At 42.1% G+C, this 16,722-nt stretch overlaps 1 protein-coding gene and 1 non-coding gene across 2 annotated transcripts in view; both read left to right on the forward strand.

Annotated features, from left to right (window-relative positions):
- The window catches only part of NUP160 (nucleoporin 160), a 49,322-nt gene that overhangs the window by 10,119 nt on the left and 22,481 nt on the right, over positions 1 to 16,722 (forward strand). Inside the window, exons 7-17 of the mRNA XM_047775712.1 lie at positions 270 to 428; positions 5,397 to 5,474; positions 5,758 to 5,855; positions 9,208 to 9,292; positions 11,277 to 11,345; positions 13,532 to 13,615; positions 13,879 to 14,049; positions 14,638 to 14,737; positions 15,014 to 15,179; positions 15,896 to 16,023; positions 16,109 to 16,269. Coding sequence (XP_047631668.1) covers positions 270 to 428; positions 5,397 to 5,474; positions 5,758 to 5,855; positions 9,208 to 9,292; positions 11,277 to 11,345; positions 13,532 to 13,615; positions 13,879 to 14,049; positions 14,638 to 14,737; positions 15,014 to 15,179; positions 15,896 to 16,023; positions 16,109 to 16,269 — 1,299 coding nt within the window. The remainder of the gene's footprint in view (positions 1 to 269; positions 429 to 5,396; positions 5,475 to 5,757; positions 5,856 to 9,207; positions 9,293 to 11,276; positions 11,346 to 13,531; positions 13,616 to 13,878; positions 14,050 to 14,637; positions 14,738 to 15,013; positions 15,180 to 15,895; positions 16,024 to 16,108; positions 16,270 to 16,722) is intronic.
- On the forward strand, positions 4,491 to 4,620 carry LOC125126595 (small nucleolar RNA SNORA20). The gene has a single exon (XR_007134700.1). It is a non-coding gene; the product is annotated as a small nucleolar RNA SNORA20 (small nucleolar RNA).

Below are 16,722 nucleotides of genomic sequence, written 5' to 3' on the forward strand. Positions count from 1 at the left end.
ATTCAAGAGATTCATCGGATTCATCTCAGCCCTTAAAAAAAACCCATATAGAATAGCCCTTCAGTGCTAGGTATAATGGCTGTACCACTGGCTCAGTGGGTTAAGGATCCGACATTGTCACTGCTGTGGCACAGGTTCAGTCCCTGGCCTAGGAACTTCTGTATGTTGTAGACGTGCTCACACCCCAAAAAATAAATAAAAAGGGAAGGAGTTTGTTTTTCTATCCTGAATGTTCTTTAGCACTACTTATTAATTCTTTTCTTGGGCAGGACCAGATGTGCCTGATGGTAGCTGACATGCTGGAGTATGTCCCTGTGAATAAAGATCTTCGGCTCACTGCTGGGACCGGACACAAATTGCGACTGGCTTATTCCCCTTCCATGGGCCTCTACCTAGGGATATACATGCATGCACCAAAGCGAGGACAGGTATGAAACAAATAAGACACGTGTCAAGTTGTTCTGTGTGTAGTGATGTGGGGAAGTAGCCATAGACTCCCTGAGTCTCCTTAAGCTCTTCCTGTGTTGTTTCCCAGGAGGTGATAGGTTTTGTGCTAATATGTGATTTTAAAGAACTTGAACCAAAAGTCAGGATGGAGTTCCCATCGTGGCACATCGAAAACGAATCTGACTAGGAACCATGAGGTTGCAGGTTCAATTCCTGGCCTTGCTCAGTGGGTTAAGGATCTGGCGTTGCCGTCGCAGATGCGGCTCGGATTTGGCATTGCTGTGGCCCTGGTGTAGGCCAGTGGCAGCAGCTCCGATTAGACCCCTAGCCTGGGAACCTCCATATGCTGCGGGTGCGGCCCTAAAAAGACAAAAGACAAAAAAGAAAAATAAAAGTCAGGATGAAAGAAAGTAGAGAGTTAAAAGAATATGAAGGGAAAGTTTAATCAGAACTAAACAAGAACAAGCCAATTTGAAAGTCTGGGTGAAAGAATGGAGTTGTGAAAGGAATGTAGGTGTTAATGTAGTGGTGGAGGGGACATTTAGAAAAGATTTTGCTCATCATCCAAACACTAGCTGTTGTTTGTCAATGAGGTATTTAGAATACAGTATAATGGCACATTGTCTAAGACACAGCCATTTGTTGTGTCTCTGGCACAGTGGCAGGCCTTTTTTTGTACCTTAATAGCAAAGACTTGAACTATGCTTACTCTGGGTTCACACACTACACATATCATCCATTTACTCCTAATAACATTCTAGAGTTCCTGCCGTGACGCAGTGGATTAAGGATCTGCCATTGTTTCTGTGGTGGCATTGGTTGGATCCCTGGTGTGTTGCAGTGGGTTAAGGTCCAGTGTTGCTACAGCTGTATTGTAGGTCAGCTGTATTATATTTGTCCTTGGCCTGGGACCTTCCATACATTGTGAGCGTAGCTATTACCAAAAAGAAAATCCTAATAGCATTCCACTGAGGTAGGGTTTGTCCTCACCTGTGGGGGCTCTGATTCCCCGTGCTGGGTACTGCTTGTTTGGGTGCCTTCCTCACTCCTGTTGGGCTTTCCACTTCAGGTTGCCCTTCCACATGGGATGCTCTCCTTGCGCTGTTTGGGCTCAGTCTGCTTGAGTCCACCACCATGCAGTGGACACCCCCCCACCCCCCGCCCCCTACCTACTTGGACTCTAGTCCCAGTGCAGGCTGCCACTCTGTTGGACACTCCTCATCTTGCTTGAGTTTTCACACTGCACCAGACCTTCTGTGTGTGTGGATACCCACCCACCCTGCTCATGCTCGTTACCCTAAGCCAGGCTATTCCCAAACATGGAGACACTTCTCACCTTGGGTTCTTGGTCCATTCCACAACCCCTTCCTTGGGCTCAGTAATTCGTTAGAATGGCCCATGGAACTCAGAGAAACCGTCACTTCCATTTACTGGTTTACTGTGTGATAAATGATGAAGAGGTACGTAGGGCAAGGTCCAGAGGTGTCCCGTGGTGTCAAGGCACACCACCCTCCCAGCATGGGGCTGTGTTCACCAATCTAGAAGCTCTCCAAGCCCCATACCATAGGGCTTTTTGCGGAGGCGTCATCACATAGGCATGAAGGGTTTTAACTAAGTTTCTGACCTTTCTTCACTTTCCAAAGGACGAGGCGAGGGCTGAAATGTTCGAACGTCTAATCAGGCTTAGTGTTTCTGGTAACCAGCCCCCATCCTGAAGCTCTTCTGGAGTCACCTCATTGGAATAAAAAGCATTCCTGTCACCCAGGGAAATCAGAGGGACTTAGGAGCTCTATGTCAGGAACCAGGGTCAAAGACCAAGTATTAGAACAAAAGATGATCATGGCACCCCTATCACTCAGGAGACTGCAAGAGTTTTAGGAGCTCAGTGTCAGGAGCCAGAGGCCAATATATACATACATTATTACTTCACAGATTCTGATAGATATTTGTTGGCTCTGTAAATCATATTGGAATATTGCCATCTTAAAGACAAATGTGTGTGTGTGTGTATCTGTCTTTTTAGGGCTGCACCCGAGGCATATGGAGGTTCCCAGGCTAGGGGTCGAATCAGAGCTGTAGCCACTGGCCAACACCACATCTCATAGCAATACCAGATCCTTAACCCACTGAGTGAGGCCAGGGATCAAACCTCTGTTCTCATGGATGCTAGTCAGATTCGTTTCTGCTGAGCCCGACAGGAACTCCCGCATCTTGTCAATATTGTTTTCTGGTCCATGAACATGGGATGCTTTTCCATTTATTTAGATTGCCTTTATTTTTTTTTAATTTTTTATTATTTATTTATTTATTTGCTTTTTATGGCAACGCCAGATCCTTAACCCACTGAGTGAGGCCAGGGATTGAACCCACAATGTCATGGGTGGTATTCAGATTTGTTAACCACTGAGCTACAACGGGAACTCCAGAGTATAAGTTTTGCAGGTTTTTTATTCCTATGTATTTTATTCCTTTTGATACTATTGTAAATGAAGTTATGTTCTTAATTTCACTTCAGGTTGCTCATTGGGGGTCTATAGAAATGTAATTAATTTTTTTTACACTGACTCGATTCCTGCAACCCTACTGAACTCTTTTATTAGTTCTAACAGTGTTATAGTGGGATCCTTGGGACCTTCTATTTACAGGCCACTATCACATACAAATAAAGATAGTTTTTACTACATACTTTCCAATCTGGATGGCTTTTTTTTTTTTTTTTTTTAATTGGCTTGGATAGATCCTCCAGTACAGTGTTGAATAGAAGGGAAAAGAGTTGACATCCTATCTTGTTCCTGATCTAAGAGAGAAAGCTCTTCGTGTTTCACCATGGAGTGTGCTGTTAGCTGTGCATTTTTCATTAATGCCCTTTGTTGTTTTGAGGGAGTTCTCTATCCTTGGTTTGTTGAGTGTTTTTATCACGAAAGAGTATGCAGTTTGGTGCCACTGCTTCAATTCACATTAAGACACCGATAATTTTACCACCATTGGTTTTGCATTATCAGTGCAAATATTAACACAGTGAAAAGAGCAAATAGTGTAGTATTATTACGAAAAGAGTTTTCACCTCACTGACCCCCTGCTTTTATAGTGACTTGACATTGCCACATACATCCATATGCAAGGTTTCTGTATTTTATAAAAGTGTCAGTCTGGGAGTTCCCATCATGGCTCAGTGGTTAACGAACCTGACTAGTACCCATGAAGATGCGGGTTCAATCCCTTACCTAACCCAGTGTGTTAAGGATCCAGCGTTGCCTTGAGCTGTGTGGTATAGGTCGCAGACACAGCTCGGATCCTGCATAAGTATCAGTCTGGAACAGATTAGCAATTAAAAGAGGAGTTCCCATTGTGGTAAATTGATTGATGTTCCACTTACTGGTTGAGATATGCAGCTTGTAACATAGAGCTCTAGCCTAGGCTAGGATGAATATGAGAACTACATGTATATCTCATATTTTATACACGCCTATTTTTCTCTCAAAAGGATTCTCACTGTATATTTTTCTTTTAGTACTTCCTTGTGAATAGTTGCTTACGTTATAAGGACAGACTCATCATCATTTTTATCAATTTATTGTGCATTTATTTTATTTATTTATTTATTTTTTGCCATTTCTTGGGCTGCTCCTGCAGCATATGGAGGTTCCCAGGCCAGGGGTCGAATCGGAGCTGTAGCCACCAGCCTACGCCAGAGCCACAGCAGTGTGGGATCCGAGCCGTGTCTGCAACCTACACCACAGCTCACAGCAACGCCGGATCCTTAACGCACTGAGCAAGGCCAGGGATGGAACCCGCAACCTCATGGTTCCTAGTCGGATTCGTTAACCACTGCGCCACGACGGGAACTCCTGCATTTACTTTTTCAAAAAATTATTTGAGGAATTCTCTCATGGTGCAGCAGATTAAGGGCTCACCATTGTCACTGCAGCAGCTCAGGTCACTATTGTGGCTTGGGTTCAATACCTGGCCTGGAAATTTCCACATGCTGTGGGCACCCCCCCCCCAATTTTTTTTTAATATTATCTATCAAATGTTATTCTTTTCTTCCCATTTATTTGCTGCTATGGTCTTTCAGTGACATGAGCAGTTATACGCATGGGATAAAATAACATTGGATCATTGTAACTTGAGATGGAGTAACTGTTTCATCTATTTTGCATGGTCTAGACATTGCTTCTGTCTAAATATCCTACATAAGAAGGATTTAATCAAGGCAGTGAGTGAATTTCTATGTGGACTTATTAAAGTATTGATTTAAAAAATACTGTTTTTGAGTTTGATATGTTTTTGTTTATTTTTACTTTTTAGGGGCTACACGTAGAGCATATGGAGGTTCCCAGACTGGGGGTCAAATTGGAGCTGTAATCCAAGCCATGCCTGTGGCCTGCAGCACAGCTCACTGCAATGCCAAATCCTTAGAACCTTGAATGAGGCCAGTTCCCGTCATGGCTCAGCAGAAACAAATCTGACTAGCATCCATGAGGATGCAGGTTCAATCCCTGGCCTCGCTTAGTGGGTTAAGCATCCATCATTGCTATGAGCTGTGTTGTAGGTCACAGGTGCAGCTTGGATCTGACATTGCTGTGGCTGTGGCATGTGTAGGCCAGTGGCTATCATTTGACCCCCAGCCTGGGAATCTCTATATGCTGTGGGTACGGCCCTAAAAAGACAAAAAATAATAATAAACTCCATAAAATAATTCATGTTTAGTATTTAATTCCACTGTCAGAACAGAAAATGTCTGTTTTGAAAAATGAAAACAGTTTTGGAGATCGGTCACACAACAGTATGGCTGTACCTAGTCCTACTAAATGGTACACTTAAAAATGATGAAGATGGTAAATGCAACAAATATTTTACCAAAATTGATTTCTGAATGCTGATGAGTCTTGCTTAGGAAAATAGCATGTTGGTTATTTCAAGTACTAAATTATCTCTTGTTTTAACAGTTCTGCGTTTTCCAGTTGGTGAGCACTGAGAACAGCCGCTATAGTCTAGATCACATTTCCTCACTTTTCACTTCTCAGGTAGGTTGAATCATCCTTTGCATATCACACAAGTACAAGAAAGAAGCATTGGCTGACTGATGTATGTTGTAGTGGGATCGAAATCTGAAGATGGAACATGTAATGAAATTTCATGCAAACAAAATTTCATTTGGATTGTACCAAGTTCATGTACTATCTTTTGTTTTCATGCTTCTTACCTTTCCTACTGACAAAAATTTAGGTCACCATAAATTAGTACCTTCTCTTATTTTTACCTGTTTATTTGTTCACCCCCGCCCCCACCCTCCACATTTCCTTCTAGGAGACACTGATTGACTTTGCCTTAACCTCTACGGATATCTGGGCCCTGTGGCATGATGCTGAGAACCAAACAATTGTGAAATACATCAACTTTGAACAGTAAGGGTCCCTTACCTCTGTCATCCTACCTTACCCCAGGCAGTGTCATACTTAGAAAACAGTAGCGCTCTTTATGTAGAACCAAGGTCAAATGTTCTCATTTGAAAGATTCAGCCCCTGGCTTGCCTTTTTTCTGACAAACCTTCCTTTGCATTGTGTTGTTATCTTACGGTGTTAAGACAAAGTAAGGATTCTTAGAGTTGGAATGAGGTCAAAAAAATACCGTATTTCTTGGGAGAGATAGCACATATACAAAATACTACTAATCTGTGTGTTTGCTTCTGAGCAAAGACTGATTCTGGCACCCACAACTTCCATAGAATACTGTAGCCCCTTTTGGGTCTCAATTTCCTCATCATAAGAAATAGATGGACGAGTAACATGCTTTTCAAACTTTTTTTAAAAGCAGAACACTGGAGTTCCTGTCATGGCTCAGCATTTAGCAAACCCAGCTAGCATCCATGAGGATGTGGGTTCAAGCCCTGGCCTCCATCAGTGGGTTAAGGATCTGGCTTTGCCATGAGCTGTGGTGTAGGTCTCAGAGTGGCTCAGATCCCCTGTTGCTGTGGCTGTGGTGTAGGCCAATGGCTACAGCTCCAATTGGACCCCTAACTGGGAACCTCCATATGCCTCAAGTTTGGCCCTAAAAAGACCATAAAAGGTGGGGGGCAGGAAACCCTTTTTTCTAAAAGATAATCAACTCTAATATGTAACAAACTCAACATTTTATTAGTTTAGAACAATATCACGGAGTTCCTATCATGGCTCAGTGGTTAATGAATTCAACTAGGAACCATGAGGTTTTGGGTTCGATACCTGGCCTCACTCACTGGGTTAAGGATCTGGCATTGCTGTGAGCTGTGGTGTAGGTCGCAGATTCAGCTTGGATCTGGCGTTGCTGTGGCTCTGGTGTAGGCTGGTGGCTACATACCCCTAGCCTGGGAACCTCCATATGTGGCGGGTGCAGCCCTAGAAAAGACAATAAATAAATAAATAATAAAATGATAACAGTTTAACATGTTGGTAATCTCTAATATTAGCTATACTTGGTATCTGATTTTTATAACATGCATGGTATTTTAAATTTTTTTTCTTTTTTGGCCACACCCATAGCATGTGAAAGTTCTTGGGCCAGGGATCAAACCCATGCCACACCTGTGACCTGCATCGCAGCTGCAGCAATGTGGGATCCTTAACCCACACGAGAACTTCCCATTTAAAAACTTTAATAGTTACAAAATATATTTTAAAAATCAATTTTGGGAGTTCCCGTTGTGGCGCAGTGGTTAACGAATCCAACTAGGAACCATGAGGTTGCGGGTTCAATCCCTGCCCTTGCTCGGTAGGTTAACGATCTGGCGTTGCTGTGAGCTGTGGTATAGGTTGCAGATGCAGCTCGGATCCCACGTTGTTGCGCCTCTGGTGTAGGCCGGCGGCTACAGCTCCGATTCGACCCCTAGCCTGGGAACCTCCATATGCCGTGGGAGCGGCCCAAGAAATAGCAAAAAGACAAAAAAAAGAAAAAAATCAATTTTGAATCAAACACTTGCATAATCCCTGAAACACCTGTGGAATATTACCTGGAACAAAGCTTGACATCTCTGCAACTGCAGTTGACCATCACATGAACAACATGGGTTTGAACTGCATGAGTCCTCTTAATAAACAGGGTTTTTTCTTTTTCTTTCTTTTTTTTTTGTCTTTTTGCCTTTTCTAGGGCCACACCCTCAGCATGTGGAGGTTCCCAGGCTAGGGGTCTAGTCAGAGTTGTAGCCGCCAACCTATGCCAGGGCCACAGCAACTTGGGATCCGAGCTGCGTCTATAGCCTACACCACAGCTCGCGGCAATGCCGGTAACCCACTGAGCGAGGCCGGGGATCGAACCTGCAACCTCATGGTTCCTAGTTGGATTCATTAACCATTGTGCCACGACGGGAACTTCCAGGTTTTTTTCAATAGGAAGTATTAACGTTACTATTTGGTTATGTGGTTGCTTAAATCTTCAGGTAGAAGAAGGCCAAGTAAAAGTTGTATATGGATTTTCAACTGCACAGAGGCTCGGCATCCCTGACCCCGAATTTTTCAAGAGTCAGCAGTAAACTAATTGAACCCAAGGGTCCCTCATGACCCTATATTCTAGAATAAAATTGTAGGAATATGGAGTTCCTGTCATGACTCAGCAGTTAAGAATCTGACTAGCATCCTTGAGGACACAGTTTCAATCCTTGACCTTGTTCAGTGGGTTAAGGATCCGGTGTTGCCATGAGCTGTGGTGTAGGTCGCAAATGTGGCTCGGATCCTGCGTTGCTATGGCGAAGGTCAGTAGTTACAGCTCTGATTCTACCCCTGCCCTAGGAACCTCCATATGCCGTGGGTGTGGCCCTAAAAAGAAAAAAAAAAAAATGGTTGTTCCCACATTGGCCCTGAGCCACACCTTAGAAAACAGAGTACTCCTTGTAGATGGCATTCAAGCAAAGTGGGTTTTTTTTTTTTTTTTTAAAGAAAAAAAAAAAGAATCTGAGATCAAGTGAGAGTTTGAATCCTGATTGTACAACTTACTAGTTATGAGACCCTAAACCTCACTTTCCATATCTTTGAAATGTGGTCATGCATCCTTTAAAGAATTATCCTAAGGCACACGTGGGTAATATCCAGAACTGCACCTAGTGTAATGTCCAGTATATAGTAAATGCAGAATGAAGATTTTTTATTTGTAGATTTTTATTTAGAGTTTTAATTTCAGGGTACCTATTAGAAGAGGTGAGAGTGCTTCTGTAATCCAAGATCTTGTTTGTTTTTAGGAGGGTGGGGCTTGCTCACGGCATGCCGAAGTTCTCAAGCCAGGCATCAAACCCAAGCCAAGGCAGTAACAATGCTGGTTCCTTAACCCACTGAACCACCAGGGAATTCGGAAACATTTGTTTTTTGGTTTTGTTTGTTTGTTTGTTTGTTTGTTTTGTCTTTTTGTTATTTCTTGGGCCGCTCCCACAGCATATGGAGGTTCCCAGGCTAGGGGTCGAATCGGAGCTGTAGCCCCTGGCCTACGCCAGAGCCACAGCAACGCGGGATCCGAGCCGCGTCTGTGACCTACACCACAGCTCACGGCAACGCCAGATCCTTAATCCACTGAGCAAGGGCAGGGACCGAACCCGCAACCTCATGGTTCCTAGTTGGATTCGTTAACCACTGTGCCACAACGGAAACTCCCGGAAACATTTGTAATAGAATTGACCAAGCAATAGTTGCAGAGATTCAGTGGTGGGACCCTCCTTGCCCAGATACTGTCAACAATAGAAGCTTCGTTTTTATTCATCATCTTTCAGTAGACTGATGGCTTTTTTTCTCTCTGTAGTAATGTTGCAGGTCAGTGGAATCCAGTTTTTATACAGCCTCTGCCAGAGGAAGAAATCATTATCAGAGATGATCAAGACCCCAGAGTAAGCAATGCTCAAGACTTTCATGTTTTGGAGGGTTTGTTGTTTGTTTGTTTGTTTTAGGGCTGAACCTACAGCAAATGGAGGTTCCCAGGCTAAGGTGGCATCAGAGCTATAACTGCCCGGCCACTCCACAGCCACAGCAGCGCCAGATCCAAGTCACATCTGCAACCTGTGCTGCAGCTTGCGGCAACGCCAGATTCTCAACCTACTGAGCCAGGCCAGGGATCAAACCCACATCCTTGTGGATACTAGTCATGTTCTTCACCGCCCCCCCCCCCCCCGCCGCCCCCGCCCCAAGCCACAACAGGAACTCAGCAGTGCTCAAGTCTTATGTAAGGATCTTACGTTAAGGAGGGTGATCTACCCTGATCATTACTTTGAAAAGAACCAGTTAAATTAGCAGAACTCTTTCAGCTTCAGATAAAAGAAACCCATCTCAAACTGACTTAAGTTTGTTTTTTTTTTTAGGGCCACACTTGGCATATGGAAATTCCCAGGCTAGGGGTCGAATTGGAGCTATAGCTGCCAGCCACAGCCACAGCAACCTGGAATCCGAGCCACAGCTGCGACCTATACCACAGCTCATGGCAACACTGGAACCCTGACCCATTAAGCCAGGCCAGGGAACAAACCTGAATCCTCAAGGATACTAGCCGGATTCGTTTCCCCTCCACCACAGTGGGAATGCCAAACTGACTTAAGCTTAAAAGGAGAACGTATTGGCCTGTGCAGCTGAGAAATTCAGTTACCTGTTTCCAGCCAAGGCTGGAACAGTGCCTTTGGGGCCTGATCTCTCCTTTTCTCCTGCTTTCCTCCTTGTTGGGTTTATTGTCCAAGGGAACTTGCCTTCTGTGAACTTAGCGGCCCCGGGGGAAAGAGAACACTTCTGTCCTAAGTCCTGGAGTTGACACTGGCCTGGCTTGATCAAGTGCTAATTCCTGACATAGTCCCTCTGGTCAGAAGGAATAGAATATTCTGGTTTGACATGAGAAACATGTCCAGCCTGGGCTTTACTATTGTGGAGGGTGAAGTCAGTTGAGTATGGGTAGGGGAGGAATGATTCTCCGGAGAGAGTTGAGGGATTTGCTAATAATAACAAAGGGGAAGTGGATTCTGGCCAGGCACGACAGTATACCACCCGTGGGAGTACACGCATGTAAACTAGAGATCAGATAAATTCTGATAGAGGTATGTGCTGTGAAGAGCATAACTTTGTAAGATAATACAGTAAATAGCAAAACAGGCCAATCTCCCAGTTTTTTAGGGACATCCTTAAGATAAATGAAAGAAATACATTTATGTATAATATCATAAATTTCAGGTATACAACATAATGATCTGTAATTTCTAAAGGTTATACTCCATTTGAATATTACTAAACTTAATCCCAAGAGTTTATTGATACTTTTGTTTAAAAGCCAAAACCGAATGCTAATTAATAAATTCTTGTTTTTCTGCCTACACCACGTCTTCTACCTACACCACAGCTCAAAGTAACACAAGATCCTTTAACCCTCTGAGCCAGGGATCAAACCCATGTCCTCATGGATATTAGTCGGGTTCATTTCCACTGAGCCACAATGGGGTACTCCTTATATGTGAACCATAAAATGAGTTCTTTTGTGGACGGTGTAGACCCAGCTTAGTTTAATTATTCTCTTGTTTATCAGCTATAAACTAGATTCACCAGTAGATTGGCATTTGACAAATTGTGTTTTCCAGTGGAACCCATTGAAGTGCTCCATGAGAAACACACAATTTTCAGTGTAGTACATCTGGTTGATTCAAAGACACTGGAGGCTTCACTCTCAGCATGAAAATATGACTGCTCTACCACTTGCTGCTCAAATGCAACAGGTCAAAATTCCCATGTTCATGTAATAGAAATGCAGGCTTCGGTGCTAACGTGTTGAATTCTTTCTTGGGTTTTTCCAAATTTTATTTTTTTAGAATGATACTAATTCTTACTTCAATGTTCTAACAGGAAATGTATTTGCATAGTCTTTTTACACCAGGACGATTCACAAATGCAGCTTTATGTAAAGCTTTACAGGTAAATAAGAAAATATTTAGTATTTATTTAAGACTATCTCTTATTTTATTACTATAATTACATAACCCATGATTACTGTTAATTTTTATTGTTTTGCATATACTAAACACCACACATTTTTGCAATTGCATGTACATGTGTTTATAGATATGATTGTAAGGTTTTTTTTAATGTTCTGTCCATTAAAATCAGACTCCCAGCAAGGAGATAAGATTGGGGGCACTTTTCCAATGACTAGTGAAGCATGCCAGTAGAAAAAAGAAAAACCTGTGCCTACACCATTGTAAAAAGATACCATGCTACACCCCATATAATCTCTATACATGAAAGAAATTTTAAATGTTTTCTTGGATAGTTTTAATGGTACTGTGTTTTAACTCTTTTGTTAGTATAGTGAAGATCTGACTTGGATCAGGTTCAGGCGAAGCCTTCAAAGCCAGTGGTTTTAGAGGTGCTTAATGCTTTCCAAAGGGATTCTTTAAAGTCACTTAGGTTTCCTTAAATTACCACTTAGCTTCTTTTTTTTTTTTGGCTTTTTGGCTTTTTGCCTCTTCTAGGGCCTGTCTCACAGCATATGGAGGTTCCCAGGCTAGAGGTCTAATTGGAGCTGTAGCTGCAGGCCTACACCACAGCCACAGCAATGCCAGATCCTTAACCTGCTGAGCGAGGCCAGGGATTGAACCTGCAACCTCATGGTTCCTAGTCAGATTCGTTAACTACTGCACCACAACAGGAACTCCCTAGCTGCTTTTTTTTTTTGTCTTTTTGCCTTTTCTAGGGCTGCTCCCGCAGCATATGGAGGTTTCTAGGCTAGGGGTCTAATTGGAGCTGTAGCTGCCACCCTACACCACAGCCATAGCAACGCGGGTTCCAAGCCGCGTCTGCAACCTACACCACAGCTTCACAGCAACGCCAGATCCTTAACCCACTGAGCAAGGCCAGGGATCGAACCTGCAACCTCATGGTTCCTAGTCGGATTCATTAACCACTGAGCCATGATGGGAACTCCCCAGCTTCATTTTTAAAATGGAACAGTCACCATGGAATTGACAGGTTCCTTAGATTCTGATCTGACCTCCCACACAAAGCAAAAGTATCTTCTGAGGCTTCTCTGACAGATAGCTATCTAGTTGTTTCTGCCTCCATGACAGATTTCTCATCAGCTCTTCTAAGACTTGTTGTTCCAAACTTCATTTAAAAGTTCTTCTCAGTATTGGATCAGGTTTAACCTCCATCTTTTAGGTGGCATCTTTCTTTTGAAACTTCATAGAACATGTCTCTTTTCTATAAAACAACCCTTCAAATATTTTAAGAACTTTTTCCATGTTACCTTTCTCCGGCTAAACACATGCGGTTCCTTAACTTTCTCTCAGGTGTTACAGTTTCCAGATTCTTGACTTTTCTTCTAGGTACATTCTTTTTTTTTTTTTTTTTAATTTATTTTATTGGAATATAGTTGACTTACAGTGTTGTTTTAGTTTCAGGTGTACAGCAAACTGAATCAGCCATACATATAAAAATATCCATTCTAGGTACATTCTTGAATATCTGACTCTTCCATGTTTTCTGCTTTCTCTCTAATAAAACTCAAGGATGACACGGTCACTTTCTCCTCATACATTATTTCTTTCATCAGCCCGTCTTTTAACAGTGATCAAAAGTATGATTTCTTGCACAACATTATATTATAAATCAACTAGATATATGTTTTTTTAAGTATGGCTTCTCATAGAATCTCTTGCACACTGAGATACTGAATAGTCAGCAAGGCATTTATCACATGCTCTCCATTAGTGGGGTGATCTGTCCCCACCACCTCTCTAGCTCACCTTTGTGCCAGTCTCAGGATGTGTATTTTTGGCATCATCCTCTATCTTCCTTCCAGCTGAGCAGTAGCACTGAGGCCTCCTTTTGCTTTGTGTAATCATCCAAATGTACCCTATTATGATTCTTTCAGATTCGTGAATTTCTATAGTTTATTATAGTCTATAGAAACTGCCTCAGCTTGCTGTGGTTTCATATTCAGAAATTATTCGCAGGGTGTTAAAGGTAAATGTATATATATTTATGGCATGTCCAGTCTCTACTGTATAGTTGTATATTGCCTCAGTGTCTTTGAACTGGAGTGTTTTTTCATTCAGTTTTTGGTATTATATGATACTTTAAAATGTTTCTTTTATTTTTAGATTTTCTGTCGAGGAACTGAGAGGAATTTAGATCTTTCCTGGAGTGAGCTAAAGAGAGAAGTTACTTTAGCTGTTGAAAGTGAGGTATGGTTTGGGTAAAGAAAGAATGATAATTTCTTCCACCTCAATATAGGGCAGATTGGTATTGAGAAATTGTTCAAATTGTTCACTGGCCTTGTAAGCAGGAGGTCTTCATATTTAAATCTTTTAACTAGAAACTTAGATATATATAAGGAAAATTCATTATATTCCTGTAGTTATAGTAAAATGATGTTAGGCAGTTACATTTTGGGGGGAGAAAGATCCCAAATGGTATTATCAAGAGTTTCTTTTTTTTTCTTTGCCAGCTCCAAGGAAGTGTAACAGAGTATGAATTCTCCCCGGAGGAGTTTCGAAATTTACAACAGGAATTCTGGTGCAAGTTCTATGCCTGTTGTCTTCAGTACCAAGAAGCTCTTTCTCATCCTCTTGCCCTCCATTTAAATCCACACACAAACATGGTGTGCCTGCTGAAAAAAGTAAGGGACTGCAGCATGCAGAATTTCTTTAGATGGTTCAGTGGGCCTTTTAGGATGTATCTATTGCATATTGTGGTTAGTTTTTAGGACATTGGTAGAGTTTTTGTGTGGCGAGAGAGGAGGGTTCCTATAGTTATAATTCATTTGTATTTAGATATTTAGATAGTCTACTGCATTATGTATACTTTTTTGCATCTTTTTTTTTTTTTTTTTTTAGGGCCGCACCTACAGCATATGGACTTTCCTAGGCTAGGGGTCGGATCAGAGCCACAACTGCTGGCCTACACCACAGCCATAGCCACAGCAATTTGGAATCCTAACTGTGTCTTCGACCTACACCACAGCTCATGGCGATGCTGGATCCTTAACCCACTGATCGAGGCCAGCATTCAAACCCACGTCCTCATGGATAGTAGTCAGGCTTGTCTCCACTGAGCCACAGTGGGAACTCCAGCACTGACATTTTTTTGAAGACTACCTGTTGTCTGGTAGAATGTCCCTCAATTTGTCTAGTGTTTTCTCATGATGAGATTCAGCTCTCAGCTATTCTAAACCTTTAAATATTCACTGGAAGATTTGTGTTTCCAGGGGTACCTGTCTTTCCTTGTGCCTTCCTCCTTAGTGGATCATTTGTATCTCCTGCCTGATGAGAACCTTTTGACAGAGGATGAGACAACCATATCTGATGGTAACAGCAATTGTTATGTCCATATTTAAGCCTCTTCATGCATGAACTCTAGGCTTGCTTTCAAATGGATGCAAAAAACATGATTGCCACTGTGACCTCTCCTGGTCAATTTTCCTCATTGTGGATATTTTTTTAGGAAAACTGAAGAGGCCTAAGTGTCTCTAAGACCTCAGATAGATACTGGCATTTAGTTATTAATATGTTATTTTAATATAATGTTAATCACTAACTCTTCATTCGCTTGAGACTTAAATGTCAGCTTTCTTTTACTTATAGATGTGGATGTTGCTCGGGATGTCATTTGTCTTATAAAATGCCTTCGACTGATTGGAGAGTCAGTAACTATGGATATGTCTGTCATGATGGAAATGAGTTGTTACAACCTACAGTCTCCAGAAAAGGCTGCAGAACAGATTCTGGAAGATTTGATCACTATTGATGTGTAAGGAGAATTTAGGGTAAAGTCCATTTCCTAATGGAAATTTAGCAGTTTTTAGTGCTAAAATCAGGTTTTTAATGTACATTCAAGTGGGTACAAAGTAGTGGCTTAAAGTTAAAATGAGTTGCTGTGATTCTAAGTAGGTGCTTCAGCTTTTTTTTTTTTTTTTTTTTAGGGCCACACCCACTGCACATGGAAATTCCCAGGCTGGGGGTTAAATTGGAGTTGTGGCCACTGGCCTATGCCATAGCCACAGCAGTGCCAGGTCTGAGACGCATCTGTGGCCTGCACCTCAGTTTTGGCAACACCAGATCCTTAACCCATTGATTGAGGCCAGGGATGGAACCCATATCTTCACAGATTCTAGTTGGGTTCTTAATCTGCTGAGACACAGCAGGAACTCCAGTGTTGCAGCTTTTAACCAGAAAGTCTCACACATTAATTTGGGTCTGGAAATAGACCCATAAGTTATGGCCTGGCTATTAACTAAGCTGTAAACTTTAAAACATTTTTCTCACATTGATTTTGTTTGTCATTTCTGAAAAATAGAGGGAAAATTAGCTACATGGAGTAAAATATGTTGTGTGCTATCGTGATTATTTCCACTCTTTTATTATGTGGTTGGTTTTCCTGTCTCGTAGAGCATTTAGCTTACAGGATGTGTAGAATCTGTCTTATGTGGTCTCAGTAGTAATAGGAGTTTTCTCATTTCCTCATAGAGACAATGTGATGGAGGATATTTGCAGTAAACTGCAAGAGATTCGGAACCCAATCCATGCCATTGGACTTGTTATACGGGAAATGGATTATGAAACAGAAGTGGAAATGGAAAAGGGATTCAATCCAGGTAAATGACAAAACAACAAACATGCCTTTTTCATTTGATTTAGAGAAAACAGTAATACATTTAACTTTTTCTTTTTGAATTACAGCTCAGCCTTTGAATATTCGAATGAATCTTTCCCAGCTCTATGGTAGTAGCACAGCTGGGTATATTGTGTGCAGAAATGTGTGTAAGATTGCCAGTACTCGCTTCCTCATCTGCCGAGATCTGTTGATCTTACAGCAGCTACTAATGAGACTGGGAGATGCAGTAAGTACTACTCAGGGGAGAGCTTGTGAAATCTAAATCCCATCGAGACCTATGGGCACAATAGCAGAATGCCAGCTTTTTGTGCATAGACTTCTGTCTCTGTTCACTGCTCTCTCCCCCAGGCTTGGCCCATAGTGAGTACTGTATAAAATGCATGTCGAATTAAGAATGAGTACGCATAATAACCTACAATTACAGAGTAAGAACATCTATGAAGCAGGTTGTTTTACTCTTAATCTTTGTATGTATAATAGTGAGAAATTTTCCTAGGTCGGCTCTGTGCAGATTTAGGGGGGTTTTTTTTGTTTGTTTGTTCTGCCACACCTGTGGCATGCGGATGTTCCTGGGCCAGGGATCGAACCTGCAGTGACAATGCCGGGTCCTTAGCCCACTGAGCCACTAGGGAGCTCCCAAGTTTAGTGTTATTAGTTCAACGTTGGATGTTGGTATAGA

This window comes from Phacochoerus africanus, chromosome 4 (genome assembly GCF_016906955.1).
Source record: "Phacochoerus africanus isolate WHEZ1 chromosome 4, ROS_Pafr_v1, whole genome shotgun sequence".
NCBI lineage: Eukaryota > Metazoa > Chordata > Mammalia > Artiodactyla > Suidae > Phacochoerus > Phacochoerus africanus.